The 27,701-nt window shown below is 49.4% G+C and overlaps 1 protein-coding gene across 5 annotated transcripts in view; it reads left to right on the top strand.

The window, feature by feature from the left end:
- The window catches only part of LOC119977191 (coiled-coil domain-containing protein 138-like), a 187,207-nt gene that overhangs the window by 68,628 nt on the left and 90,878 nt on the right, over positions 1-27,701 (top strand). For 4 of the 5 annotated variants that reach the window (XM_038817879.1, XM_038817877.1, XM_038817878.1 and 1 more), the window contains one exon: positions 18,079-18,206. In XM_038817879.1, the coding sequence (XP_038673807.1) occupies positions 18,079-18,206 (128 nt within the window). The remainder of the gene's footprint in view (positions 1-18,078; positions 18,207-27,701) is intronic. The other variant, XM_038817881.1, reaches the window with a different exon arrangement.

The following is a 27,701-nucleotide window of genomic DNA, read 5'->3' as shown; positions in this document are numbered from 1 at the left end:
GGCGGAAGGGCTTTGAGAATTTGCTGTTGCAGCTGGTCGGGCGAGTTTCTGATACTTGGGGATATAAATGGTGCATAGTTTGCAGTCCATGGTGAAGATATGGAATCAGCTGAGGAGGCATTTTAGGATGGAAGGGATGTTGGTGCTAACGCTGCTGTGTGAGAATCATGGGTTTGAGCCGGGGGGGGGGGGGGGGGGGGGGGGGCGGTGGATATTGTATATAGGAGATGGAGGGAAGTGGGGCTGGTCAAGGTGAGGGATTTGTATTTGAAAGAAGGATTCGCCAGTCTGGAGGAGCTAAGGGGGAGAGTAGAGCTGCCGAGGGGTAGTGCGTTCAGGTATATGCAGGTTAGGGACTTTGTGTGAAAGGTCTGGATGGGGTTCCCTAGGTTTCCGGGCTACACCCTGCTGGAGCGACTGCTCCTTCCGGATGTAGAAGGGGAAGGAAGAATTGGAGATTTATACAAGTGGCTGGGGGAGCAGGGAGGTGAGCGGATGGGAAGATCAAGGAAAAATGGGGAGTGGAGTTGGGAGGGGAGATCAATTGGAAGTATGGAGTGAGGCACTGCGAAGGGTAAACGGGAGCTTCTCTTGTGCAAGGATGAGTCTGATGCAGTTTAAGGTGGTGCATAGGGTGCCTATGACTTGGGTGAAAATGAGTGGGTTCTTTCAGGGGGTAGCGGATGAGTGAGAGGTATGGGCGGGGGCCAGCGAATCACGTGCACGTGCTTTGGGGTTGTGAAAAATTGGGAAGATTCTGGGTGGGAGTGTTCACGGTCTTAGCCAGGGTAGTGGAGGAGGAGGTGGACCCCGGACCCTTTGTTGGCGACATTTTGGGTTTCAGAGAAACTGGAGCTAATGGAGAGGAGGAAGGTCGATGTCATGGCCTTCGCCTCTCCGATTGCATGGTGGCGCATTTGGCTGGAGTGGCGGTTGGCATCGTCACTGGGGGTAGCGGCATGGTTGGGTGACCTGTATTACTTCCTGCGATTGGAGAAGATAAAGTGTGAGTTAAGGGGCTCAGCAGGCTGGTTTGAGAAAAGGTGGGGGATGTTTGTGACCGTGTTTAAGGAGCTGTTTGTTGCAGCGGGTGGGTGGTGGGGATGGGGGGAAGGGGAGGGGGAAGAGAAGGAGGGTGAAAAAAGGGAAAATTCTGTACAGACTGTATAGTTGATAGTTGGGAACTGTGTTTCCTGGGGTGTTTATTGGCTGTCACCTGCTTTGATGCATGCTTGTAATAAAAGACATTTGAAAAAAAAAGTGGTGCATAGTTGGGTCCAGTTGCACAAGCTAAATCTGGTGAATCTGATGGAGGAGGTGAAGTGGGTTTTAAGAGGTGGGATATTTTGTCGCTGTCATTGGCTGGATGGGTCCAGACAATTAAAATGATAGTGCTGCCAAAGTTTCTGTTTGTTTTCCAGAATCTCGCGATTTTTGTGCCTTCGAAACTTAGAAACTTAGAAACTGAGCTATGGATAAACTCATCCTCCTCATGTGCGAGACTGAGTCTCATCCAGTTCAAAGTGATGCATAGGGCATGCATGACAGTTCAGGATGAGCCGGTTCTTCCAGGAGTAGAGGATAGATGCGGATGCTATCCGAGGGTCCGGCGAATCATGTCCATATGTTTTTGGCGTGCTCAAAGTTGGAGGAGTTTTGGGAGTCCTTTGAGGGAACTATGTCGAAGCTTCTGGAGGTGTAGGTGGCTCCGAACCTGTGGTCGGCAATATTTGGAGTTTTGGAAGAACAGTTCAGATGGGGACAGAGGCTGACGTGTTGTCCATTTCCTCCCTGATAGCAGAAGGTAGATACCACAGGAGTGTACCAGCAGCCAGAAAGGTGGGTTGAAGTGTGTCTACTTCAATGCAAGGAGCATCCGGAATAAGGTAGGTGAACTTGGAGCATGGATTGGTACTTGGGACTACGATATTGTGGCCATTACGGAGACATGGTTAGAACAGGGACAGGAATGGTTGTTGGAAGTTCCGGGGTATAGATGTTTCAGTAAGAGTAGGGAAGGTGGTAAAAGAGGTGGAGGAGTAGCATTGTTAATCAAGGATAGTTTAACGGCTGCAGAAAGGCAGTTCGAAGGGGATCTGCCTACTGAGGTAATATGGGCCGAAGTGAGAATAGGAAAGGAGCAGTCACATTGTTAGGAGTTTTCTATAGTAATAGAGATGTGGAGGAAGAAATTGAAAAACAGATTATGGATAGGTGTGGAGGTCTCAGGGTAGTTGTCATGGGTGACTTTAACTTTCCAAATATTGATTGGAACCTCTATAGTTCGGATGGGGCAGTTTTTGTACAGTGTGTGCAGGAGGATTTCCTGACACAATATGTGGATAGGCCGACAAGAGGGGGGGACCACATTGGATTTGGTACTGGGTAATGAACCGGGCCAAGTGTTAGATTTGTTTGTGGGAGAGCACTTTGGAGATAGTGACCACAATTCGGTGTCTTTCACTATTGCAATGGAGAGGGATAGGGCCATACGGCAGGGCAAGGTTTATAATTGGGGGAGGGGTAATTATGATGCGATTAGGCAAGAATTAGGGAGCATAAGATGGGAACAGAAACTGTCAGGGAAAGGCACAAATGAAAAGTGGAGCTTGTTCAAGGAACAAATACTGCGCGTCCTTGATAGGTATGTCCCTATCAGGCAGGGAGGAAATGACCGTGTGAGGGAACCATGGTTCACAAAAGAGGTTGAATGTCTTATCAAGAGGAAAAATGAAGGGTATGTAAGGATGAGAAAACAAGGTTCAGTTGGGTCACTTGAGGGTTACAAGGTAGCAAGGAATGAGCTTTAAAAAAGGGCTTAGGAGAGCTAGGAGGGGGCATGCGAAGTCCTTGGCGGGTCGGATCAAGGAAAACCCCAAGGCCTTTTACTCTTATGTGAGAAATAAAAGAATGACCAGGGTGAGGGTAGGGCCGGTCAAGGACAGTAGTGGAAACTTGTGCATGGAGACAGAAGAAATAGGAGAGGCGTTGAATGAATACTTTTCTTCAGTGTTCACCAAGGAGAGGGGCCATGTTTTTGAGGATAAGTGTGAGATACAGGTGGGTAGGCTGGAGGAGGTAGATGTTCTGAGGAAGGATATATTAGCAATTCTGAAAAACCTGAGGGTCAACAAGTCCCCTGGGCCAGATGGGATATATCCAAGGATTCTTTGGGAGGCAAGGGATGAGATTGCAGAGACTTTGGCTTTCATCTTTGGGTCCTCACTGTCCACGGGGATAGTGCCAGAGGACTGGAGAGTGGTGAATATTGTTCCTCTGTTCAGAAAGGGAATAGGAATGACCCTGGTAATTATAGGCCAGTTAGTCTTACTTTGGTGGTCAGTAAGTTAATGGAAAAGGTCCTGAAGGATAGGATTTATGACCATTTAGAAAGATGCCGCTTAATCCGGGATAGTCAACACGGATTCGTGAAGGGTAAGTCTTGCCTCACAAATTTGATTGAATTCTTTGAGGAGGTAACTAAGTGTGTAGATGAAGGTAGAGCAGTTGATGTTGTATACATGGATTTTAGTAAGGCGTTTGATAAGGTTCCCCATGGTCAGCTCATGAAGAAAGTAAGGAGGTGTGGGATAGAGGGAAATTTGGCCAATTGGATAAATAACTGGCTATCACATAGAAGATGTGGAGATGCCGGCGTTGGACTGGGGTGAGCACAGTAAGAAGTCTTACAACACCAGGTTAAAGTCCAACAGGTTTGATTCAAACACGAACACGAACATTCACCTGAGGAAGGAGCTGTATCACATAGAAGACAGAGGGTGGTGGTGGATGGAAATTTTCAGACTGGAGACCAGTTACCAGCGGTATACCACAGGGATCAGTGCTGGGTCCTCTGCTATTTGTGATTTTTATCAATGACTTGGAGGAGGGAGATGAAGGGTGGGTCAGTAAATTTGCTGATGACACGAACATTGGTGGAGTAGTGAATGAGGTGGAGGGCTGTTGTAGGCTGCAAAGAGACATTGATAGGATGCAGAGCTGGTCCGAAAAATGGCAGATGGAGTTTAACCCTGCTGAGTGCAAGGTGATTCATTTTGATAGAAAAAATTTGAATGCGGATTACAGGGTCAACGGCAGGGTTCTGAGGAATGTGGAGGAACAGAGAGATCTTGGGGTTCATGTCCACAGATCTCTGAAGGTTGCCACTCAAGTGGATAGAGCCGTGAAGAAGGCTTATAGTGTGTTAGCGTTCATTAACAGGGGGGCTTGAGTTTAAGAGCCGCGGGGTTATGCTGCAACTATACATGACCCTAGTGAGACCACATTTGGAGTATTGTGTGCAGTTCTGGTCACCTCATTATAGGAAGGATGTGGAAGCATTGGAAAGGGTGCAAATAAGATTTACCAGCATGCTGCCTGGTTTTCAGGATAGGTCTTATGAGGAAAGGTTGAGGGCGCTAGGGCTTTTCTCTTTGGAGCGGAGGAGGATGCGAGGCGACTTAATAGAGGTTTATAAGATGATGAGGGGATAGATAGAGTGGACGTTCAGAGACTATTTCCTCGGGTGGATGTAGCTGTTACAAGGCGGCATAACTATAAAATTCAGGGTGGGAGATATAGGAGGGATATCCGAGGTAGGTTCTTTACTCAGAGAGTGGTTAGGGTGTGGAATGGACTGCCTGCTGTGATAGTGGAGTCGGACACTTTAGGAACTATCAAGCGGTTATTGGATAGGCACATGGAGCACACCAGAATGACAGGGAGTGGGATAGCTTGATCTTGGTTTCGGACAATGCTCGGGCTGAAGGGCCTGTTCTGTGCTGTACTGTTCTATCTATCTATTGTTAGGGTGGCGGGACCCAAAGCCACCTAAAGCGATGGTGCACATGAGCAACTTGACGGAGTTTCTGCACCTGGAGAAGATAAAGTTTGCTATTAGAGATGCAGATCAGGCGTTCTTCTTGAGTTGGAGGCTGTTCATCGACTTCTTTAAAGAGTGGTAAAAAATCAGTTTGGTGGGGGGTTCTTGTGGCGGGGTTTCCTTTTGTGACTATAATGAGAAAACAGGGCAGAGAGAGTGGGCTGGGATGGGGGCTCTGGTATCTGGGGGGTGGTTTATGAAGCATGTTTACTGGTGCTGTTTTTCTCTTTTTCTGTATAACATTGAAAATGCCTCTAACAAAATTTTTTAACAAAAAGCTTGCCTCTTTTAAAAAAAAAAATCATTTATGGCAGCATTTATTGCCCATCCCTAATTTAGGGCAGTTAAGGGCCAACCCAAGGTAGGAATCAAACCCAGTTCTCTGGCGCTATGAGGCAGCAGTGCTAGTCATTGCACCACTGTGCCACCAGGTGGGTTTTTACAACAAATGGCAATGGTTTCATGGACATCATGAAACTTTAAATTCCAGACTTTTATTGAGTTTAAATTTCACCATTGACAGTGGCGGGATTTAAACCCGGGTCCTCAGAGCATTACCCTAGGTTTATGGTTTACTCGTCCAGTGATAATACCAATACGCCACCACCTTTCCGAAATGTCTCTTACGCAGTTTGTCTTTTTCTTTTTCTGAATCTCTGTCTGACATTCAAAATGTTTCTGCTCCCTGCATATGCACGCAGCCAAATTTTTGTAGCATGGCAAAAGTCAGTGCACCACCGAACACTATTGGATTCCTGACATGCTGCAATTTTTGAAAAGGAATTGGGAAGCAGCAAGCTGCCGGAAAATGCCGGATCTTTAATTGAACAAGCAAAAAAGCCAATTGTCAACTTGTTTTTTTTAAAGAAATTATTTTATTGAAGCATTTGTAATTTTCATAGTTTAACACATTTGTTAAACAACCGCATGGGTCAACACACACAAAAGACCTAAAAAAAACAATGTCCCCTACTGCCCACGCCCTATCCCCTAATTACCTGTACACTGAGTTCCCTGTCCTTGCCTAACACTGCCATGCCTCCTATTTCCTTCCCCCCACCCCGGCTTACCGCTGACATTCAATTTTCTTTGAAGAAGTCGATGAACGGTTGCCATCTCTGGGCGAACCCCTGAGTTGATCCCCTCAAGGCGAACTTGATTTTTTTCCAGGCTGAGAAACCCTGCCTGACTAACCCACACACCTGACTTCGGGGGCTCCGAGTCCCTCCAGCAAAATCAGTCTCTGGGCCGCCAGGAGGAGAAGGCCAGGATATATCCACCCCCCCAGCCTCTGAGTTACCCTCCCTCCCAGGACTTCTGACATAACGTCTGCAAATCTCTGCCAGAATCATACCCAGAACATATGTATATGGTTAGACGAGCTACCCCCACATCACCCACATCTATCCTCCACCTAGTTGAAGAACCTGTTCATCCGGGCTACCGTCATGTGGGCCCTGTGGACCACTTTGAACTGGATCAGGCTAGGTCTGGCACAGGACGAGGATGAATTGACTCTCTTAAAGGCTTTTTCCCACTTTTCCATTTACAGCTCTCTTCCCAGCTCCTCTTCCCACTTCCGCCTCATCTCCCTGATCGGGGTCACCTCCCACTCCATCAACTCCTTGTAGATCTCCCAAATCCTCCCCTCTCCAACCCCATTTTCTGACATCACCTGATCCTGTTGTCCCCTCAGGGGAGGCGAGGGAAGCTATGAACCTACCTTCGTACAAAGTCCCGGACCTGAAGGTATCGAACCCCATTCCCGCCCGGTAGCTCAAACTCTTCCTCTAGTGCCTTCAAGGAGGAAAGCCCTTCTGGATAAATAAATCCCCAAATCTCTTGATCCCTGCCTGCTGCCACCTCCTGAAGCCCCATCCAGCCTCCCCGGGACAAACCGGTGATTGTTACAAATCGGAGACCACACTGACGCCCCTTCCAATCCCATGTGCTGCCTCCATTGCCCACACCCTTGATACTGCCACCACCACAGGGCTTGTAGGGTACCGAGCCGGCGAGAACGGCAGTCATTAGTAAAGCTTCCAAACTCGTACCCTTGCAGGATGCCGCTTCCACTTGCTCCCAGGCCAACTCCTCCTCCACTACCCACTTCCTGACCATCGATATGTTGGCCGCCCAGTAATAATTAATAAAGCAAGGGCGGGCCAGGCCTCTCTCTTCGTGACCCCGCTCCACGAGTGCCCTCTTTATTCTCGGGGTTTTCTCCGCCCACACAAAACCTGTAATCGCCACGCTTATATTTCTTTAAAAAGCCTTTGGGACAAAAATCGGAAGACATTGAAAAAAGAAAAGCAGTCTTGGGAGGACTGTTATCTTCACCGTCTGGACTCTTCCTGCGAGCGTCAGCGGGAGCATGTTCCATCTGTGGAAATCCCTTTTCATTTGGACGACCGCTTTGCCCAGATTTAACTTGTGGAGCTGCCCCCACTCTTTAGCCACTCTCTCAGTCTCCTTTCCTGCCCCCATGCCAGGATCACAAACATTTTGCTCTTTCCCATATTCAACTTGTAGCCTGAAATCGCCCAAATCTCCTAGAACCGTATGATTTTGGTCACCACTCTTCCCCCGCCCCCCAAAAACGGGGTCCGTAGCGTAAAGCAGGAAGTCATCCGCATAGAGAGAAACCCTGTGTTCCACCCCACCTCACTACCCCCCTCCCCCCGGCTACGCATTCGATGCTCAAAGGGCCATTGGTAAAGGCTCTATGGCCAGGGCAAACAGTAATGGGGAGAGCGGGCATCCCTGCCATGACCCTATCCCGAGATTAAAATATTCCGACTGGGTTCGGTTGGTTCTCACATTTGCCACCGGGCCCTAATATAACAGCCGGACCCAGTCCACAAATCTCTGCCCGAACCCAAACCTGCCTAAAATATCTCATAAGTATGCCCACCCCACCCGGCCGAAAGCCTTCTCTGCATCCATGGCTACTACCATCTGAGCCTCACGCCCCTCAGCTGGCATCATTATAACATTAAGAAGCTGTCTAATATCGGACGTCAGATGCCTGCCCTTCACAAATCCCGTCTGATCCTCCCCTATTACTTCCGGGACACAGCCCTCTTTTCTGGTGGCCAAGATCTTTGCCAGTAAATTAGCATCTACATTTAAAAGGGAAATTGGTCTGTACGATCCACAGCTCTCCGGGTCCTTGCCTCGCTTCAGGATGAGAGAGATTGATGCCATGATAGCTTTGGGGGAAGCACTCTCAACTTCTTGGATTCATTTAAAGCCTTAACTAACAGCGGTCCCACTAACACTAAAATTCCACCGGGAATCCGTCAGGTTCCAGGGCCTTACCTGATTGCATTGTCTCCAATCCGTCTATCACTTCACCGAGCCTAATTGGGCCCCCAAGACTTCCACCAGCTACCTTTGGATATTCTAGCCTCTCCAAGAATTGGTTCATTCCCTCCTCCCCCCGCAGAGTGTTCTGACTCATATAAACAATTATAGAATTCACGAAACGCGTCATTAACCGCCCCCGGGTCCCTGACTATTTTCCCCCTCACATGCTTAATTTTCCCTATTACTCTCGCCACCTCCTGCTTCCTCAGCTGATGTGCCAACATCCTGCTAGCTTTCTCCCCATATTCATGTACTGCCCCTTTTACCCTCCTCAGCTGTCCCTCCGTCTTGCCTGTGGAAAGGAATCCAAAATCCATTTGCAGTGTTTGACGCTCCTTCAGGAGCTCCTCATTCGGAGACTCCGCATATCTCCTATCCACATGTAAGATTTCTCCTACTAGTCTGTCCAGCTCCACCCGTTCAGCCCTTTCCCTATGGGCCCGACTCGAAATATATTCCCCTCTGACAACTGCTTTCAATGCCTCCCACACCACCCCAGCCGCGGCCTCGCCCGTGTCGTTGGGTTTTTATATACCCCGAATGGCCTCCCTCTCTCGCTCACATATCTTGTCGTCTGCTAACAGTCCTGCATCTAGCCTCCACTGTGGGTGCTGAAAATTTCCTGTGTTCACCTGTAGGTCTAGCCAATTGCTGAATACTGTGTCCACCATCCCCGCTAACAATGTTTTGTCCGGTATAAAAAAAATCAATCCTGGAGTACGCCTTGTGCACATGAGAGTAGAATGAATATTCCTTGCTCCTTGGCCTCTCAAATCTGCATGGATCAACATCCCCCCCCCCCCCCCCCCCCCCACCATGTGCTCCATAAACCCCGCAGCTCTTTCGCCATTGCTGATACTTTCCCCGACTTGGAACTTGACCTGTCCTTCCTAGGATCCAAGACGGTGTTAAAATTACCCCCATAACCAACTGGTGCGAGTCGAGGTCTGGGATTTTTCCCAGCATCTTCCTAACAAACGTGACCTCATCCCAGTTTGGGCACATATATTTACCAACACCACTGCCGTTCCCTCCAGTTTCCCGCTAACCATAATAAATCTGCCTTCCAGGTCTGTCTCCATTTTCCCCACCTCAAACGCCACCCTTTTATTAATCAGGCTGGCCACCCACCTTGTTTTAAAGTCCAATCCTGAATGGCCCACCTGTCCGACCCATCCCTTTTTCAGTCTAAATTGATCCCCCAGCTTCAAGTGTGTCTCCTGTAACATGGCCACGTCCGCCTTTAACTGTCTCAAGTGTGCGAACACACGGGTCCTCTTGACAGGCCCATTCAGGCCACGAACATTCCACGTAACCAGTCTGGTCGGGAAGCTCTTGCCCCCCCCCCCCCCTCCCCCCCCCCTCCCTCCCCTCCCCCCCCCCCCCCCCCCCCCCCCCCCCCCCCATGTTGATCAGCCATGACATTTCCGAGGCCAGTCCTTGGCCAACGTCTGCCCCTCGGCAGATGCCCAACCGCCATCTAGTCTACATCTCCAGCCTCCTGGAAGTCCCTTAATCGTCAGCAGTGTTCCCCCCCCACCCTGTCACTTTTCAGCTCACCCCCCACTTCGCTCCAGTGAACCAACCTTGCCAGCTAGCCTAGCAGATTGCAGCCCTGGTGCCTAGGATACCACCAGCTGCTGGATCTTTACCCCCCAACTCTTAACGTAAGTTTTCAAAACAATAGCACCAAGCGCAGAAAGCAAACACACCATCCACTTAAGGTCTTTACAACATTTTATCAATCCCATCACCTTCAAACAGAGCCCCAAACAATGGAAGTGAAAACAAACGGGATAAATGGAAAGACAGAAAGAATTACCCGTGCAAAAACTCAGACAGATGTCTTTCCTTCTTGGAACATCTCAGTTTGAGAACTTTTCTTCATCCACCCCCTCCATTTTTTTTCTTTTTTCAATTGTCAACTTGTTGAAGGGCAGATTGTAATTTGAGCAAAGGCATGGGAAATACAGATTATCTGTAGTCCATCAATGAGGATGTGGTGACCTCGCAGCAATGAGCCGGTCATGTGCATGTGTGCTACTTGGATTGCGATATCAAATGGGGAAGGTTCAGGATCACCTCCTGCATTGGCACATGGTCATTGTGTAATGAGTGCTCCCTGAAAGTTTGATCAGGTGAGCGCTGGAGCATATACGGTGTAGGAGAACTTGCAGGGATTATGGGGTCCTGGCATTGGATGTCCAGGAAGTTGTGATTGTACAGCTAGAGGTAAGAAAAGGCGATTCCTAGAGATGGGGAACAGCTACTCCGAATTGGAGACGAGCAGAGATGAGAAGCATCCATAGATGGAGCAGATGCATACTCTTGGCCATGAGGATTATGACAGTCGCACCATGACTGTAAAAATAATTGGGCAGCGGACACTGCACATGAAAAAAAGAAAGCTACATGGAATAATGAGTAATATAAAAGCAATCAACTGCAGATGCTAAAAATCTGAAATAAAAACAGAAAAAGGTGGAATAATGGGCGTTGTACCCTCAAACTTGATTTCTTCTTTTTTTCTTAATTTAAAGTACACAATTGCTTTTTTTTACAAATAAGGGGCAATTTAGCGTAACCAATCCACCTACCTTGCACAACTTTGGGTTGTGGGATGAGACCCATGGAGGCACTGGGAAAATGTGTAAACTCCACATTTTTAAACATCCGGGGCTGAGATCGAACCCGGGTCCTTGGTGCTGTGCGGCAACAGTGCTAACCACTATGCCACCGTGCTGCCCCCTCAAACTGGATTTCAATACCTGGTGACCATCAGGTCATCAAAGCCAGCAAGAAGAAAAGAACCCTGTCTCGAGCAGTCATTTCAGGCAATGAAAAGCAGGGCTAATATGTTTCACCTTCAGGATTCTCTGAAATCTCGGCCAAGTGTTGACACCGGCGTAAACACTGGAGTGATGCGCCGGCATCAACAGGCCTCCTGGCCCAGCAATTCAGCGGTCTTCAGGGGGCTAGCACGGCGCCGGAGTGCTGCGCGTTGATCCAGCAGCGAATGGCGGCCCTGCACGGCCGGCGTGGGTCCGCGCATGTGCGTGGTTGCCGTCTCCGCGCTGAGCAACATGTCGGAGACCTACAGTGGGCCCGCGCGGAAGGTGGTAGCCCCCCCCCCCCCCAGAGTTGGATCTCCCCGCCACCCCACCAGGACGTCCACCACAGCCGCGGGTCCAAGCTCCCGCCGGGTGGTACCAGGTTGGAACCACACCGGCGGGAGTTCGGGCCGATCGCCCGCAAAGAATCGCCGTGCACGACTGGTGGGTCCGCGGAGAATCGCGGAAGCAGCATCGCGCCTAATTTCCAGCGTGAACGGCTATTCTCCGACCCTGCCTGTGGAGGGTCGGAGAATCCCGCCCTACATTTCTTGTGTATGGTAGCTTGGCCACAATAGCTTGGTCACAATTTTGCCTGAGAAAGCCAGAAACTCCATTTGTCTTCTAAGGACCGAGAGAGAGAATCCTTTAGGCTGACAATGCTTCGCGACCTCCATCTTAAAAGACTAGTTTAAAAATAAGTGACTTCTCTGTAAATCTGAAGGTCTTCTTGATGCATGTTACATCTTTAAAAATCACTTCTTCACTTGTAGGCGTATCTGCATATTTGGAGGTCGGTGTTTGTTGCATTTATATTTCGGATGTTGTGAAAGTAAAATTTCATCCTTACTTTTGATTTTCAGCTTACAAGAAAGCCTGTTAATTTCTGTTCCTTAACATCATAGCACTCAAAAGTGATAAAACATTCTCATCAAAAACACATCTTGTGGTCAGCCAAGAGTTGATAAAAGAATTATCCCACACTTTTCCTTGTCTATAACAGAAACACAGACGTGAAGAACGAAGGTCTGGTTAGCAGCAAAGGCAATACCCTCACAAAAGTGTGTACCGGCAAAGAATAAGCTTCTTAGAGATGCCAGAGCATCAGTGTCACAAGAGGCTGCACCTCTCCAGGCAATTAGTTTCTGAACTGTGTGCCCATGTTGAGGATCACCTCAGCCTCATGGGTTACATGGGCATGGATTGCCAGTAACTGCAAAAGTCACAGTGACTTTGACCATCTTCGTAACCGGGTCATTCTGAAGATTGGCTGTGGACCGAAGTAGTATTTTTCAAGTGGTTGCTCATTACATAAGACAATTCAGGGATCTTCTGTTCAAGAGGGTAGCATATTACGTAACTCCAAATTGATAGGGCCACATGGACACAGTGGGCATTGGGATTTGTCTCCATTGCTGGATTCCGTAATGTGTAAGCGGTCATCGATTGCACCCATTTGGCCATCAAGCCAACAACTCAGCAGCTAAAAGATTTTTCAAGGGATTTCAATTCCTCAATGTCTCTGAGACTATAACAAGCGTTTCATTCCGGCGTATGCACAGTATCCCGGCAGCTGTCATTAATCCCTTTATCCTTGGCCTATTGCAGGTGATGTAGCTGTTCATGGAACATGAAAAACACTGGGTGGTTGATAGGAGATGAGGGATAGCCCCTGAATAAATAGATAATTAAGATGGCTACCAAGGTTCAGATGACTTTCATTTCTGCACAGGCAAAGGATCATTAATTCAAGTCTGAAAATGCCTTTGGAAAGTTGTCAAATGCAAATGGGTTTCTTGGGTGCAAAGAGACCATCCTTACAAGCTCAAAAGAAGAGATTTAACGAACAATGTCTGTCAGGTACGTTGGAATCATTAGGATGGAATATCAAGTAAGGTCTTCCAGTGAGCTAATCATAATCTTTTGCATAAACAAGAATGACACCTTTTGTAACCCTAAGCCCCAAGAGAAGATATCATTATCACCCTGACTGTCTCCAAACCCAACTTATAGTAAAGGTTGTAAAGATGCCACATTAAAACAGAACAAATACCACAGTGTTGCTAAATGGGCTTACTGGTCGATGCGTGAAAGTTTCCTTAGTTAAAATATAGCTGCAGATGGTCATGAAAATCCTCCCCTGCTAAATAAACCTAACTGGGCATTTTAAAAAGGATAAAGGTAGAGACGACACGACAGTCCTGAAAACAAGCCTTCATTAGAGACAAACTCCAACACTAGAAGAAATTCCATTACAGTTATGCCTCATCCAAAAGGTTGAATGGAAACCAAAGCTTTTCACAAGCTGTTATAGAAAAAGAGAAACATACCAAGTATAAGATTAATCTGAGGGTGGTAGAATGAACTGGTTCAAAATATGTGTGCATATTTCCCTTATTACCATAAAAGCAGTGTAATCAAAATATTCTCGAGATGAATTTTTGTCTCCATAAGGCAAAATATGAAGTGCCCAGTAAAAGCATATCCTATTCATAACTTTAAACATGGTCTGCACTCAGTATATAATTTTCTGAAACTACACTCCGTATGTGATTTTCTGAAACTGCCTTATTTTCTTAAAATCAAGATTGTTAGAAGGCTGCCAAGGGTTAGATGACCTTTGCAATTTCTATGTAGAGAAAGGATAAACTCAAGTCTGAGAATGTCCCTGGAAAGTTCTCAAATCTAAATGAGTTTCTCAGGTGAAACGGGACTATCCTTACCAGTTCAATGGAAGAGAGCTGACTAGCAATGACTGCCCGATGTGTCAGAGCCCATGAGGAGGGAATATCAATCTTCCTGTAAGCCAGTCATAGATGATAAGTTTATGAATTATCAATCATTCCCCTTTTGTTTATCAAACACTCTGGCTCCAGTTCATTATGTGGACAATGTCAGTTTTTATGTAATTTAATCTGTCATCAGATAACATCTATTATTCCAAGAACCAGAGAGAAACCTTGGCAATCCACACAAAGAACACCATCTGAAGATAACATCAGTAGCAGCCATCGGCCATAAGATCAATCAATACCTTTTAAAACCCTGAAAGTTGTACATCTGAACACTGTCCCAGCCTGATTCCTGTTCTGAGCCCACCAACAAAGAAACCTAATCTTCTGGTAAGAAGAAACAACAACTGACAAACCTTGTAACCTGCTGAACATCCATCTCTTTGAAGGAACCCTACTATCATCTCTGATACACAGTAAGAAGTCTGACAACACCAGGTTAAAGTCCATCCGCTTTGTTTTGAATCGCTAACTTTCAGAGCACAGATCCTTCTTCGAAAGCTAGTGATTCGAAACAAACCTGTTGAACTTTAACCTGGTGTTGTAAGACTTCTTACTGTGCTCACCCGAGTCCAATGCCGACATCTCCACATCATCTCTGATACATGACTAGTTATTGAAATCACCAAAACTATCTTTCGTGTGGAAACACCGCCAAACCGGGCCCACAATGACTGTTTTTCCTATGATGAGTCAAACCCATGAGCTCTGAATTCTTTATTTTGTTTACAACTTGTAAAAGCGTGCCGTTCTTGATCGGTATCTTTCTCTGGTGTGCGTGCAAGTTATGTAGTGTTTTATTTGAATCCACAAAGGCTCGTTGCTGTCATAATTGAATGCACACACTCCAGGGGCTAAGAAACATACTCGCCTTCCTTTCCAAGACAACACTGAGTACAGACACCAAGGGAAAGGTTTTAATTCTCTCCCAACCCCCTCAGTAACAAGTGCTGAATAAAATTTCATTGGCTTGGTTTCATGCTGGTTGTGGTTGCTGATTGGTATCTTCTATTACAGGGGTGGGCAAACTTTTCCGCGCAAGGGCCACATTCAGAAATTCACAATTTTAAAGGGCCGCATAGTATATTAATGAATAGTCCCGGTTGTAACCAATTAGCGTGCGGCATATACCTCAGCGCTTCCCCCGGCGGCATCCTGCCTTTAGCCCTCTTTATCTCTACTTTTCAAAAATGGCGCTTCACCCGGTTATGATTCTGAGCGCCTCATATAGAACATAGAACATAGAACAGTACAGCACAGAACAGGCCCTTCGGCCCTCGATGTTGTGCCGAGCAATGATCACCCTACTCAAGTCAACGTATCCACCCTATACCAGTAACCCAACAGCCCCCCCCCCCATTAACCTTATAAAAAAAAAATTAAAATTAAAAAAAAAAAATTTTTTTTTTAATTTTTTATTTTTTTTTATGACTTGATCTTGGTGGGCCGCATAAAGACCTTTGGCGGGCCGCATGCGGCCCGCGGGCCGTAGTTTGCCCACCCCTGTTCTATTAGCTTCCTAATGAATGAACCATTACACACCTGGGCTGGGATTCCCCCCTACCCGGTGGGGTGGGGGTCCCGGCGTGATGGAGTGGCATGAACCACTCCAGCGTCGGGCTGCCCCAAAGGTGCGGAAGTCTCCGCACCTTTAAGGGCCAAGCCCTCACCTTGAGGGGCTAGGCCCGCGGCAGAGTGGTTGGCGCTCCGCCGGCTGGCGTGGACGGCCTTTGGTGCCACGCCAGCCGGGGCCGAAAGGACTTCGCCAGCCGGCGTAAGTCTGCGCATGCGCCGGAGCGTCAGTGGCTGCTGAAGTCATCCCGGTGCATGCACAGGGGAGGGGGGTCACTTCCGCCTCCGCCATGGTGAAGACCATGGCAAAGATGGAAGGAAAAGAGTGCCCCCAGGGCACAGGCCCGCCCGCCGATCGGTGGGCCCCGATTGCAGGCCAGACCACCGTGGGGCCAACCCCCGGGGTCAGATCGCGCCCCCCCCCCCAAGGACCCCATCGCCCGCCTGCTCCCGCCGGTAAGGTAGGTGGTTTGATCCACGCCGGCGGGAGAGGGTTGACAGCGGCGGGACTTTGGCCCATCGCGGGCCGGAGAATCGCCGCGGGGGGCCCGACGACCGGCGCAGCGCGATTCCCGCCCCCGCCAAATCTCTGGTAGCGGAGAATTCGGGACACGGCGGGGGTGGGATTGACTCCGGCCCCCGGCGATTCTCCAACCCGGCGGGGGGGTTGGAGAATCCTGCCCCTGGTCAATTAACACATTGAATTTAATAGATATCTTTGAATTTGTTGCTGACCAATGAGTTTCTTTTGAAGTGCAGTTCTGTAGATATAACTCTTGGGACGAGATCTCCAGGCCACGTTGCACTCGATTGGAGACGCGGCCGGTAGACATCGGGTGAAGCCTCTCATGGGCGTCCCAGCTGCCACTGCACCTCGCGGAATCTGCACGAGATGTAGATATCAGGAACCCGCCCACAATGGGCATGGCCAAGCCTCGCTCATGTAAGTAGGCCTTAAATCTACTAAGGCCTACTGACCGTGAATCTACTGGCCTCTGGCATCTAATGGCTTCCCCAGGGAGACCCAAGCCGGGCAGGGCACTGTTCAGTACTGGTCCACAGAAACATGGAACAGAGGGTCTCCCAGTCCATTGAAGGACCCTGTGGACCAAGTGAAATGGCATACGGGGGATTCCCAGGCTACTGAAGGCCCCTGGCTGGTCAGGGATAGGGCATGGTGGCCTCCTGGAACATGGGCACCATGGCACTGCCCTGCAGGCAAGAGCACTGCCAGGGTGGCAGTGCCTGGGTGCCAGGGTAGCACTGCCAGGGATCCGTGTCCGAGGGGGGCTGTGCCCATGAAAGGGGGGTGGAGAGTGCAGGTAAGAAAGGGCCTCTGGGAGGTTGGGGTGACGGGTGGGTGTCCTGGAAGGGGGTAGACCTGTGAGGGACCCATAGCAACATTCTCACTTGAGGGGTGTGGGGGTGACATTGCCCATGGATGGGTGTATGGGGGATCCAGAGGCTCACTTAGAGATCGGATCACCCTTTCCAAATGGTGGCTGACCTAATTTAAGTGTGGGATAAACCAAAGTCCAAAAAAGTGACTATTTGCCATTAGATAGCGGTGTGGAACTCCCAGCAAAACCCGCCACAAATGACACTTAGGCCACACTGTGCCTGTAAAGCAGTGTGTCACGGCACAACATGGCTGATAGAAGCTGGGATACCCCGCTCCCGGGATCTACCCGGCTCTTCATGCCTCACAAGATCTACCGCAATGTAATTTCTGCCCATTGTGGTTGGGATCAGTTTTTGCCAAATCTGCATATGAGATTGAGACAGCTAGTCTCACTGCCATATGCAGTTTTTCGATTTATTCCCCCCGCCTCGGAGACTTCGAGCGAGTGCTGTTCTGTACTGGTCTCCATAAACGGGCCAGATGGAATGGTATGCGTGGGGGTCTCCCAGGGGATCGGAGCTCCCCAGCTGCATGCCCTATGGGCAGTGTGGCATCCTGGCACTGCTGGTGTCATTTGGGCACCCTGGCAGTACCACCTGGGTGCCTGCCTGGCACTGCTAAGATACCCAGGTGGTACTGCCAGCTGTCAGGGATACATTTTCCATGCGGCAGCGATTAGGCCAGGGGAGAGGGGGGGGGGGGGGGGGGGGGGGGGGTTGGAGCTTGAGTGGTTGGGGGTTACGGTACAGGCTCCAGAGATTGGGATGCCATTTAGAAATGGTGTACCAATCTCTCGCTACACTGAGGAATTCCAGTGAGTGAAGCTTCTCAGTGCAGGAAACGGGACTATGTGTGGCCTCGGTTGCGCGTTCCCCCTTGAATTCCAATAATAGAATTTCTTTTAAGAATGTTATTTTGGTTGTAGCGCATGGCATACAATAGATGCACACCATTTACAAATTTTCTCTGAACAAAGCACTTGTATTTACATAGAGACTTCCATATTCAGAACTTTCCAAACCACTTCACAGTCATTGAATTACTTATTGACTGTATTGTAGTCAAAGCAACATTGACGTTTGAACATGGAATTAAATCAATTGCTTCATGCCTATGTAAAAATGGGTAGATGCACATTTTTTAATGCTTATCTGTTTAAAGAAAAGTGTGTCTAAATAGCCTTTTATTTTAAATAGCTTAGTGATACTCATAACTTCATTAAACTTACAGGGCTGATGATCCTTACGACTATTCTCATTGTTCAAGTCAAGCATTAGAGGGATTCTTCAGTGAGGAAGAGCTCACAATCCACCTCCACAGAAGACAAGATAGTGGAACACAGTTGTATACAGAAACTGGTTCGTGCTGATGAAACTTGAACTTGTTTTACACTAATGTCTGTCGTGATGCTTTGTTTTTATTCTTGGTTTGGCAAGATGATGGGAACAAACTGTTCTCAAAGAACTGAAAGGAAAATGGCATATAAACAAACAAGATGCTGTCATTTTATTTTCCTGTATGGTCAAACAATTTTTGTGGTGTGCTCAATCTTTGATTCAGTTTCTACTGATTGCCAATGACCTGGTATGGGGTCTGTATGACTCTAGCCTTGATATTGGGCCAATCACCCAACATGGGTGTGCCCTGCACGAAGCATAACACTGAACAGTTTTGCCATGCTTCTTCTTCCATCAAGAAAATATGTATTTCAAATGTGTAGATTTAAAAAGGTGTTGTACCTGGCAAGGTGATCACGTTGAAAATAATTTTGAGGAATTGCTGTAGGTTCCTCTTGAACTTGCCCTCATTAAATATAGCCACAAATTGGGAACACTTTCTATTAGGGTGCATTGAGCATGGTAACTCCAAAATATATTTAGCCATTGTCAGTACATCCTATACTTTAAAAGACACAGTGAATGGTCATGCCAGTGATTATTTCTGCTGCTTCTTAAAGAAGGATCTGCAACAATACTTAGGCCCAGACTTAAGCTGTTTTAAATGGAGTTGTCACCCCCAACACTGATCATTCCCTCACCGACAGTCCCCCCCCCCCCCCCCCCCCCCCCCCCCCCATCCCAGCAATCCTCACTTTCTTTCATCCCGTTCAACAATGCGCACCCTCCCCTCACCCCCAACAATACTCACTCCCAGGGCAGCATGGTGGCGCAGTAGGTTAGCCCTGCAGCCTCTCAGCGCCGAGGTCCCAGGTTCGATCCCGGCTCTGGGTCACTGTTCGTTGGAGTTTGCACATTCTCCCCGTGTTTGCGTGGGTTTGGCCCCCCACAACTCAAAGATGTGTGCAGGCTAGGTGGATTGGCCACGCTAAATTGCCGCTTAATTGGAAAAAATGAACTGGGTACTCTAAATTTATATAAAAAAAACAATACTCACTCCCCAACAATGTTTACTCAACCTCTTCCTCACCCCTGACTATTCTCAACCTCTTCCTCACACCTGACTATTCTCAACCTCTTCCTCACACCTGACAATTCACACAACCTTCCTCACCACCAACTCGACAATACTCACCCTGTTCCTCATCTCGTCCGACAATGCGCGCCCCTTTCCTCTCCCGCCCTGATAATGCTCACTACGACAATACTAGCCCTGTTCTTCACACACTTCGACATTGCTCATCCCATTCTTCACATCCTCTGACAGTGTTCACACCGTTCCTCAACCCCCCCCCCACAACAAAGCTCCCCCCCCTTTCCTCACTGCCACTAACAATGCTCACCATATTTTTTAAATATAATTTACAGTGCAGAAGGAGGCCATTTGGCCCATCGAGTCTGCACCGGCCCTCACAAAGAGCACCCTACTCAAGCCCACGTATCCACCCTATCCCTGTATCTCCACTTAACCTTTTTGGACACTAAGGGCAATTCAGCATGGCCAATCCACCTAACCTGCACATCTTTGGACTGTGGGAGGAAACCGGAGGACCTAGAGAAAACCCACGCAGACACTGGGAGAACGTGCAGACTACGCACAGACAGTGACCCAGCCGGGAATCGAACGTGGAACCTGGAGCTGTGAAGCAACTGTGCTAACCACTATGCTACCATGCTGCCACCAAAATTCCTCCATATTCCTCACCCCCAAAAATGCTCACCCATTCCTCACCCACCGATAATACTTAGCTACAATGACAATGCTCACCCCCTTCTTAATGTACAACCCCCCCTCCTCCCACCAAATTCCCAACACTCACCCACTCCAGCGATGCCCATCCCCTTCCTCACTGTCTGACCATGTTCAATTTGGATATTGATCAACAAATTCTTCACCTCTTCGGGGAGTTTTTACCTCTTTCTTCATACCCCTTCCTCACCCCCCTTCTCATACCTCACTGATAGTGCTAACCCCCACCCACGATGATGCTCACCTGTTCCTAACCTACTCTGACAATGCTCACCCTGTCCCTCACCCACTCCAACAGTGCCTTGTCAATTCCAAATCTCTTCAGCAGACCACCCCACCGATATTTCTCACCCAAGTTCCTCACCTCCCCCCTCCCCTTCCTCACACGGAGCCGATGCTCGCCTCCCTTCCTCACTCCCCACTGTGCTCAGCACCCCTTCCTCACTCACAACAATGCTCACCCCCATCCTCACACCCGACGATGGTCAATCCCCATCCTCACTCCCGACAATGCTCACCCGCCTTCCTCACTCCTGATGACGCTCGCCCTCCCTTCCTCCTGACGATGCTCACCCTACTCATGACAATTTACATACCTTTTCCCACCATTCCTGACTATGTTCATCCTCATCCTTGTCTAACGTGTGCTCAATTTCACCCCTGACGGTGCTCACTTTCTCTAACCCCACCCCACAATTCTGCTAAAAATGCATTCTCTTCCAACATTGACCCATGAAGCCAGGGATTCCAGAAGGTGAGTCGGGACAGGGGGATGAACATTACCGGGGAGGATGAGCCAGAAGAGCGGGTGAACATTGCTGGGATAGGGGTGAACATTGCCAAGGTGAGGGTTGAACAGTATGGAGGGGTTGAAGCATGGTGAAGAGGTGAGATCAACATTGTTTGGGGGGGGGCGGTGGAAGCATTTCCAGGGTGGGGGAGGGTGAACATTGACAGGATAAGGATGTAGATTGTCGTGTTTTTAAAAAAATTAAGATTTTCCATTTTTACAATACATTTTACATCAAAACCCTTATTCCCCATAATAGACGGCACACACAACCTACATAACAAAAACTCCAACCAACCACACTCACCCATTCACCAAGATGAAAAACTTAGCCGACCAAGCAAACAATACATCCCCAGATCCCCCCACCCACTCACCCCCACCCCCACCCCAGCAACTGATGTTGATTTACCTCTTGAAGTAGGCAACAAATCGAATGACATCTCCAGTAGAACCCTTCAACCGACCCCTGACTGTGTAGTTGACTTTCCTCAGGTACAAGAGTTCCATTTGGTCCCCAACCACACCGAGGCGCTGAGCGGAGAAGAGGACATCCACTCCAGCAGAACTCGCCTCCGGGAAATCAGCAAGGCGAAGGAAAGGCATCTGTTTTCCATGCCGTCTGCAACCCTGGCGAGTCCGATACCCCAAAAACGGTCATCAAAGGACAAGGCTCCAGCTCAATATTCAGCATCGCCGACATGGTGTTGAAGAAGGCGACCAAAAGCTTACCAATTTGGGGCAAGACCAGAACATGTGTCTATGATTGGCCAGCCCCGCGGAACACCTGCTCGCACCTGTCTGGTGCCTCAGGAAAAAAAATCACTCATCAATTTTGGTCAGGTGCACCCTGTGCACTACCTTAAACTGGATCAGACTAAGCCACGTACATGAAGACATGGGCCGGGATTCTCCCTTCCCACGCTGGCGGGAAAACTGGCAGCAACCACTGCGGTGTCAACAGCACCCGAAAGTGTGGAATTCTCTGCATTTTCGGGAGCTAGGTGGACGGCGGAGGATTTGGTGCCGCTCCAGCTGGCGCGGAACAGCCGGCGTGATTCTGCGCATGTGCAGACTGGCCGGCATATTTCCACGCATGTGCAGGGGTTCTCTTCTCCGCGCCGGCCCCCGGGAAAAATGGTGGAGCCCTATAGGGGCCCGGCGTGGAGGAAAGAAGTGACCCCATGGAAGAAGCCCACCCGCATATCGGTGGGCCCCAATCGCAGGCTAGGCCACCGTGGGGGTCCACCCCCTCCGGGTCGGATCCCCCCCGCCCCGAGGACCGCCCCCACATAATTCGCTGGCGGCACTGGCCAAAAATGGACGGCCGCTAGGCCCATCGGGGCCCGGAGAATCGCCGAAGGGGCCGCTGTCAACGGCATGGCGGGAATTCCGCTGCCACCCGAAAAACGGCACTGAAGAATAAGGCAGCTGGCGGCGGGGCGGGATTTACGCCTCCCCACGGGGATTCTCTGACCCAGCGGGGGATCGGAGAATCCCGGCCATGGAGTTCGCCCTGCAAAGAGCTTCACTGCACATCTCATCATCTACTATAGGCCCCACTCCCTTTCCCACTTCACCTTCACTCCATAAATACAAGATGATCTCCCTCTTCCGACCCCGCCAACAAAAGTATCCTTTACTTTTTTTAAAAAATGTTTGTGTTGAGATTTTTGTGGTACACAAAACAAGGGTGAGCATGGGCAAACAATAGGAGACAGAAGGTAAAGAAACATATTTACATGGTCGGTTTCAATTATTTACATGCATGTGTCGTCGACATTCTTCTGCTTGTATTATTTACAGTGGTGGTTACAATTTCCTGTTTATCGATCCCCATTAGTTTATTGTTTCCGGCTGCTTCCCCTGCTCCCTCCCCCTTCTTAGTCTCTCCTCCCTTCGGCTCTCTGCCCCCCCCCCCCCCCCCCCAAAAAGAAAACTGGGTCATTTGTTTTGCCTTCTTCACGCATCTATATTTGTACCCTGTTCTGGTTATGTTGGTATGATACAGTTTCTCATGCTTCTTTCGTTGGGCATGCCTCCCTGCATCCCCATCCACCTACCTTGCTGTGTCGTGCGTACCGATTCATGTTCATTGACTTCTTTGTTATTCGCTACAAACAGATATTGGAACAACCGAGTGAATGACTCCCACGTTTTGTGGAAGCTCTTCTCCGACCCTCGGATGGCGAATTTAATTTTCTTATTTTGCAGAAAGTCCAATAGGTCTGACAGCGAGCCTGCAGCTTTGGGTGACGCTGCTGACTGCCAGCTGAGGCAGGCGATTAGGGATGCAAAGGGAAGGGCATTAGCCCTCCTCCCAATGAAGAGATCTGGCTGTTCTGATACCCCGAAGATTGACACTCTTGGGCATTGTTTCACCCTCACCCCCACCACTATGGATATCGAGGCAGGCTGTCCCTGGGCAAGAACAGAACATTTGGGTGTGGTTGGCAGGGTGTCCTTGGTGTCATTGAAAGTATCCTTTCCAGACACCCTTGAAAGTATCCTTTACAACAGAGATGTCCGCACAAAATTCCTTATCTGGAGATATCTGAATGAATTTGTTCAGCCCCCACACCTCGCCACACCTCAACCTTCGCTTCAATTCCTCTAAGCTGGCAAACGGCCCCTCTATAATTAGATCCCCAAATCTCTCCAGCCCCTTCCCTTCCCACACCTTGAAAGTTGTGTCCAATCTTGACGGCTCAAATAAACAATTGGCATAGATAAGGACCGCCACGACATGGCTCCCACTTAAAATGCTGCCTGAATTGTCTCCATATCTTCCGAGTAGCTACCACAACCCGGTTCGAGGCGTACCTGGCCAGAGAAAATGGAAGGAAACCACCTCAGCTCAGGAGCCAGCCATTTCCACCACAAAGGATTTCAAGTGCCTGCCCAGAGTATATAGGCCCAAGGCCCTACCAAGATGGTCACCAAACCACGCCAAATGTTAAAACAAAGACAATCCCATGATCACCGTCAGAAAGCTAACCCCCCCACCCAGAAATCCATATTGATCATATTTCAGAAACCAGTACCCTCTCCTAACCAACCCTAACCCCTAACCAAACAAAGTGCTAGGTTAATTGAACCACTAAAACTGGTCCAACAGGCTGCAACCCCTCCTCCCCACCCCCACCTTGCTCCCATCCGCTTGCTAAAACTTTAATGCCAGCAAAGTAGTCCCTACCCAGGGCCGAAAAATGAAAAAGGTGCCCATATCAGTCCAGGCTGCCGAAATATAACAAAAACCCAGCACCCATTCAAAAATACGTTCCCACAGGCAGCCATCTATTTCCAAATATAAGAAAAATAGTGTCTTAAACAATATCCTACAAAACAGTTATAATCCCATCCCCCACTGTACAACTTATTCAAACAACCCCATCCCAACCCCCAAAAAAAAGACAAAATAGCAACAATACGTACAAAATACAGAATGCAAAATACTCAAAAACACTTTCCACAACAACCAAAACAAGTCCACACAGAGCCCATTTGACTCGATCCCAGTCCATGCTCTGTAACAAATGCTTCTGCCTGCTCCGAAGTATTGAAGTAATGGTCCTTTGACCTGAAGGTAACACACAACCTTGCAGGGTACACCACTCCAAATCTCACTGTACTCTTGTATTACACTGCTTTGGTCTTATTAAAGGCCGCCCGCTTCTTCACCAGCTCCACACCGAGATGCTTCTTTCCCATCTCAGGTCACTATTCTCCTTGGCCAAATTAAGGACCCGCTCCTCCTGGAAGCTGTGGAATTTGGCTATCACCACTTTTGGGCCCGCTAATGATATGCAAATGGGGCGGTATTCTCTGCTCCCGGGACTAAATGCCCGCACCGTCGTGAACGCCGTTGCGTTTCACGATGGCACGAACAGGGATGGGCACGACCTATTCTGGCCCCCATAGGGGTGCTGGAGTGGTTCACGCTGCTCCAGCTATTTGGCGGCGTGCCAAATGGCTGCTGCGCCAACCCACGCATGCGCAGTTGGGGCAGCTCATTCCTGCCATGCGCAGTTGGGCTGCACCATCCTACGCATGCATGGAGAACTTCTTACGCATGCCGGCCCCTCATCAACATGGCGCCGGTGTTCTGGGTCCGGCCGCGGAAGGAGGTAGGCCCGGGGGGAAAGGCCGGCCCGCCGATCGGTGGGCCCTGATCGCGAGCCAGACCCCATCGGAGGGTCCCCCCTGGTGAAGGAGCCCTCCCCCCCCCCCTCCCCCCCCCAGCGTTCACGCACAGTTCCCGCCGGCACGACCAGGGGTGAACGGCGCAGGCGGGAACCTGTCGTGTCGGAGCGGCCGCTTGGCCCATCCAAGCCGGAGAATCGCCGCTCACTGTTTGCGGCGATTCTCCGAGTGGCCCGGCGCGATTTTCACGCCGCTGGTTTCGGGGTGGTGAGAGAATCGCGTGCGTGTGTCGGGGCGGCGTGGTGCGACTCGTGCGGTGCCCCGGCGATTCTCCCACCCCGAATGTGGGAGTTCTTGGGTTCTTTCTCGCTCTCTCTCTCGCTCTGTCTCTCGCTCTCTCTCTTCACCCACACACGCACACCATGATCATTTCAACTATCTCTTGGAAAAAGTCCTTGGCGATGAAGATCGCTATGGATCTGAACTGGAAGAGGAACCTTGGCAGTATGTTCATCTTGATCGTCTATACCCTCCCCACCAGGGAAAGCTGGAATGCATCCCATCTCTGTAGGTCCTTTTTAACTTCCGCAGCCAGACTGGTCATATTACACTTGTGGATCCGTGTCCAGTCATGGGCTATCTAGATCCCCAGGTAGCGGAATTTGCTCTGGGCCAGTTTGAATGGTAGACCCCACAGCTCTGTCGCTCCTGCCCAAGTTGAGTTTGTAGCCCGCGAAGATTCCAATCTCCTCCAGGAGTTTCATGATTACTTTTAGGCCGTTCTGCAAGTCCAAGATGTAGAGGAGCAGGTCATCCACATACAGTGAAACTGTGCTCTCTGCCTCCTCTTCGGATGTCATTCCAGCCTTTCGCATCTCGCACAGCGATCACCAGGGGTTCAATTGCCAGGGCGAACGGGAGCAGGAACAGCGAGCATCCCTGCCTTGTGCCTCTGTGCAGCTGGAAGTAATCAGAGCTGGTGGTGTTGGTCCGAACGATCGCCTTGGGGCCCATGAGGTGAACCCCATCCCTACCCCAAACCACGCCAGTACCTCCTGAGGTGCTTCCATTCGACTCTGTCAAAGACCTTTTCTGCATCCAGGGAGACCATCACCTCTGGTGTTCTCTCCCTGGGTGGGGTCATTATCACATTCAGCAGCTGCCTGATGTTAACAGTTCACTGTCTACCCTTGACAAAGTCCATCTGGTTCCCTGCAAACACTTCTGGTATGAAGTTCTCCAGTCTCTTAGCCAGGATTTTCATGAGTATTTTCACATCCTACGTTGAGCAGCGAAATAGGTCTGTACGATCTGCATTCCGCCGGGTCATTGGCTTTCTTGGATATGAGCGATATCATGGCCTGTGTTAGTGTTGGAAGTAGGGTGCCCCGCGCTAGCGAATCTGCGAACATTTCCTGTAGGCGTGGGACCAGGGTTGGTGCAAATGTTTTATAAAAGTCTGCTGGGAGCATATTGAGTCCCGGTGCTTTCTCCGCCTGCATGGAGTTGATGCTCTCCATGATCTCTCCCAGTCCTATTGGTGCTTCCAGCACCCTCCGTCTGTTATCCCCCATGACTGGCATGCCCAGTCCATCGAGGAAGCGTTTCATCCCTGAGTCCACGTCGGGGAGCTCGAAGGTTTACAGACCCTGGTAGCAGGCCACAAATGCTTGGTTGACCTTTTTTGGTTTGGGTACCAGTCCACTTCTATCTTTTACCTGTGCTATCATGGCACAGTTGGTGAGCCAACGGGCGGCTGACCTTCTCTCCGTGTTCATAGAAGGTCCACTGTGTCTGTCAGATTAAAGTCCATTTTTAGCTTTTTCCTCTCCACTAGAAGCTCTACGGTCGGGACCTCAAGAGTATTTTCTGTTGGTCCCCAGGATGGAGTGGATCAGTTGCTGCCAGGCCATCCTTACTTCCCTGTCTCTACGTGCCTTGTAGACTATGATCTTTCCCATAATCACTGCCTTCAGTGCCTCCCAGAACGTGAAAGGTGGGACTTCCCCGTTCTGGTTGTTAGTGATGTACTCGCCTATGGCCTGAAATGTTTTCTGGCAGAAGACCTTGTTGGCCAAGAGGTCCATGTCCAACTTCAGAAGAAGACCTTGTCGGCCAAGAGGTCCATGTCCAACTTCCATATGGGGCGTTTGGCACGGCCAGTCTCCAACCTCACATCCATCTAATGTGGAGCGTTGTCAGAGATGACTATCCCGGAGTATTCCGCTCTGACTATTTCCGGAAGCATTGACTTTCCCACTGCAAAGAAGTTGGTGCAGGTGTGTATCTTGTGTACCGGTGAGACGAACAAGAATTCCCTCTCACCAGGGTGTAAGAACTATCATGGGTCCACTGCCCCCATCTGCTCCATGAACGTTCCCAGTTCCTTAGCTATGCCTGTCCTTTTCCCTGTTTTGTTGTCCCAGTTGGGAGCATACAGGTTTACCAGGACTACTGGTGCCCTGTCCAGGACATCGCTGACCATGACATACTGTCCCCGTGGGTCCATAACCGTCTATGTCACCTTAAACACTGACCTATTGCTAATCAGTATTGCTACCCCCTTAGCCCTCGTCCTGTAACATGAGTGGTATGTATGTCCTAACCAGCCCTTCCTTACCCACAGTCAGTCCTTTTCCCTCGGGTGCGTTTCTTGCAGGAAGACTATGTCGGCTTACAAACTTCTTAAATGGGTGAAGACTCTGGATCTTTTCACTGGGCCGTTAAGTCCCCTGACATTACCTGGTGGTGATAATCCTGGTGGGGTGTTTCT

Source organism: Scyliorhinus canicula, chromosome 14 (assembly GCF_902713615.1).
Source record: "Scyliorhinus canicula chromosome 14, sScyCan1.1, whole genome shotgun sequence".
Classification (NCBI taxonomy): domain Eukaryota; kingdom Metazoa; phylum Chordata; class Chondrichthyes; order Carcharhiniformes; family Scyliorhinidae; genus Scyliorhinus; species Scyliorhinus canicula.
This window is presented reverse-complemented; position numbering and strand designations above follow the sequence as displayed.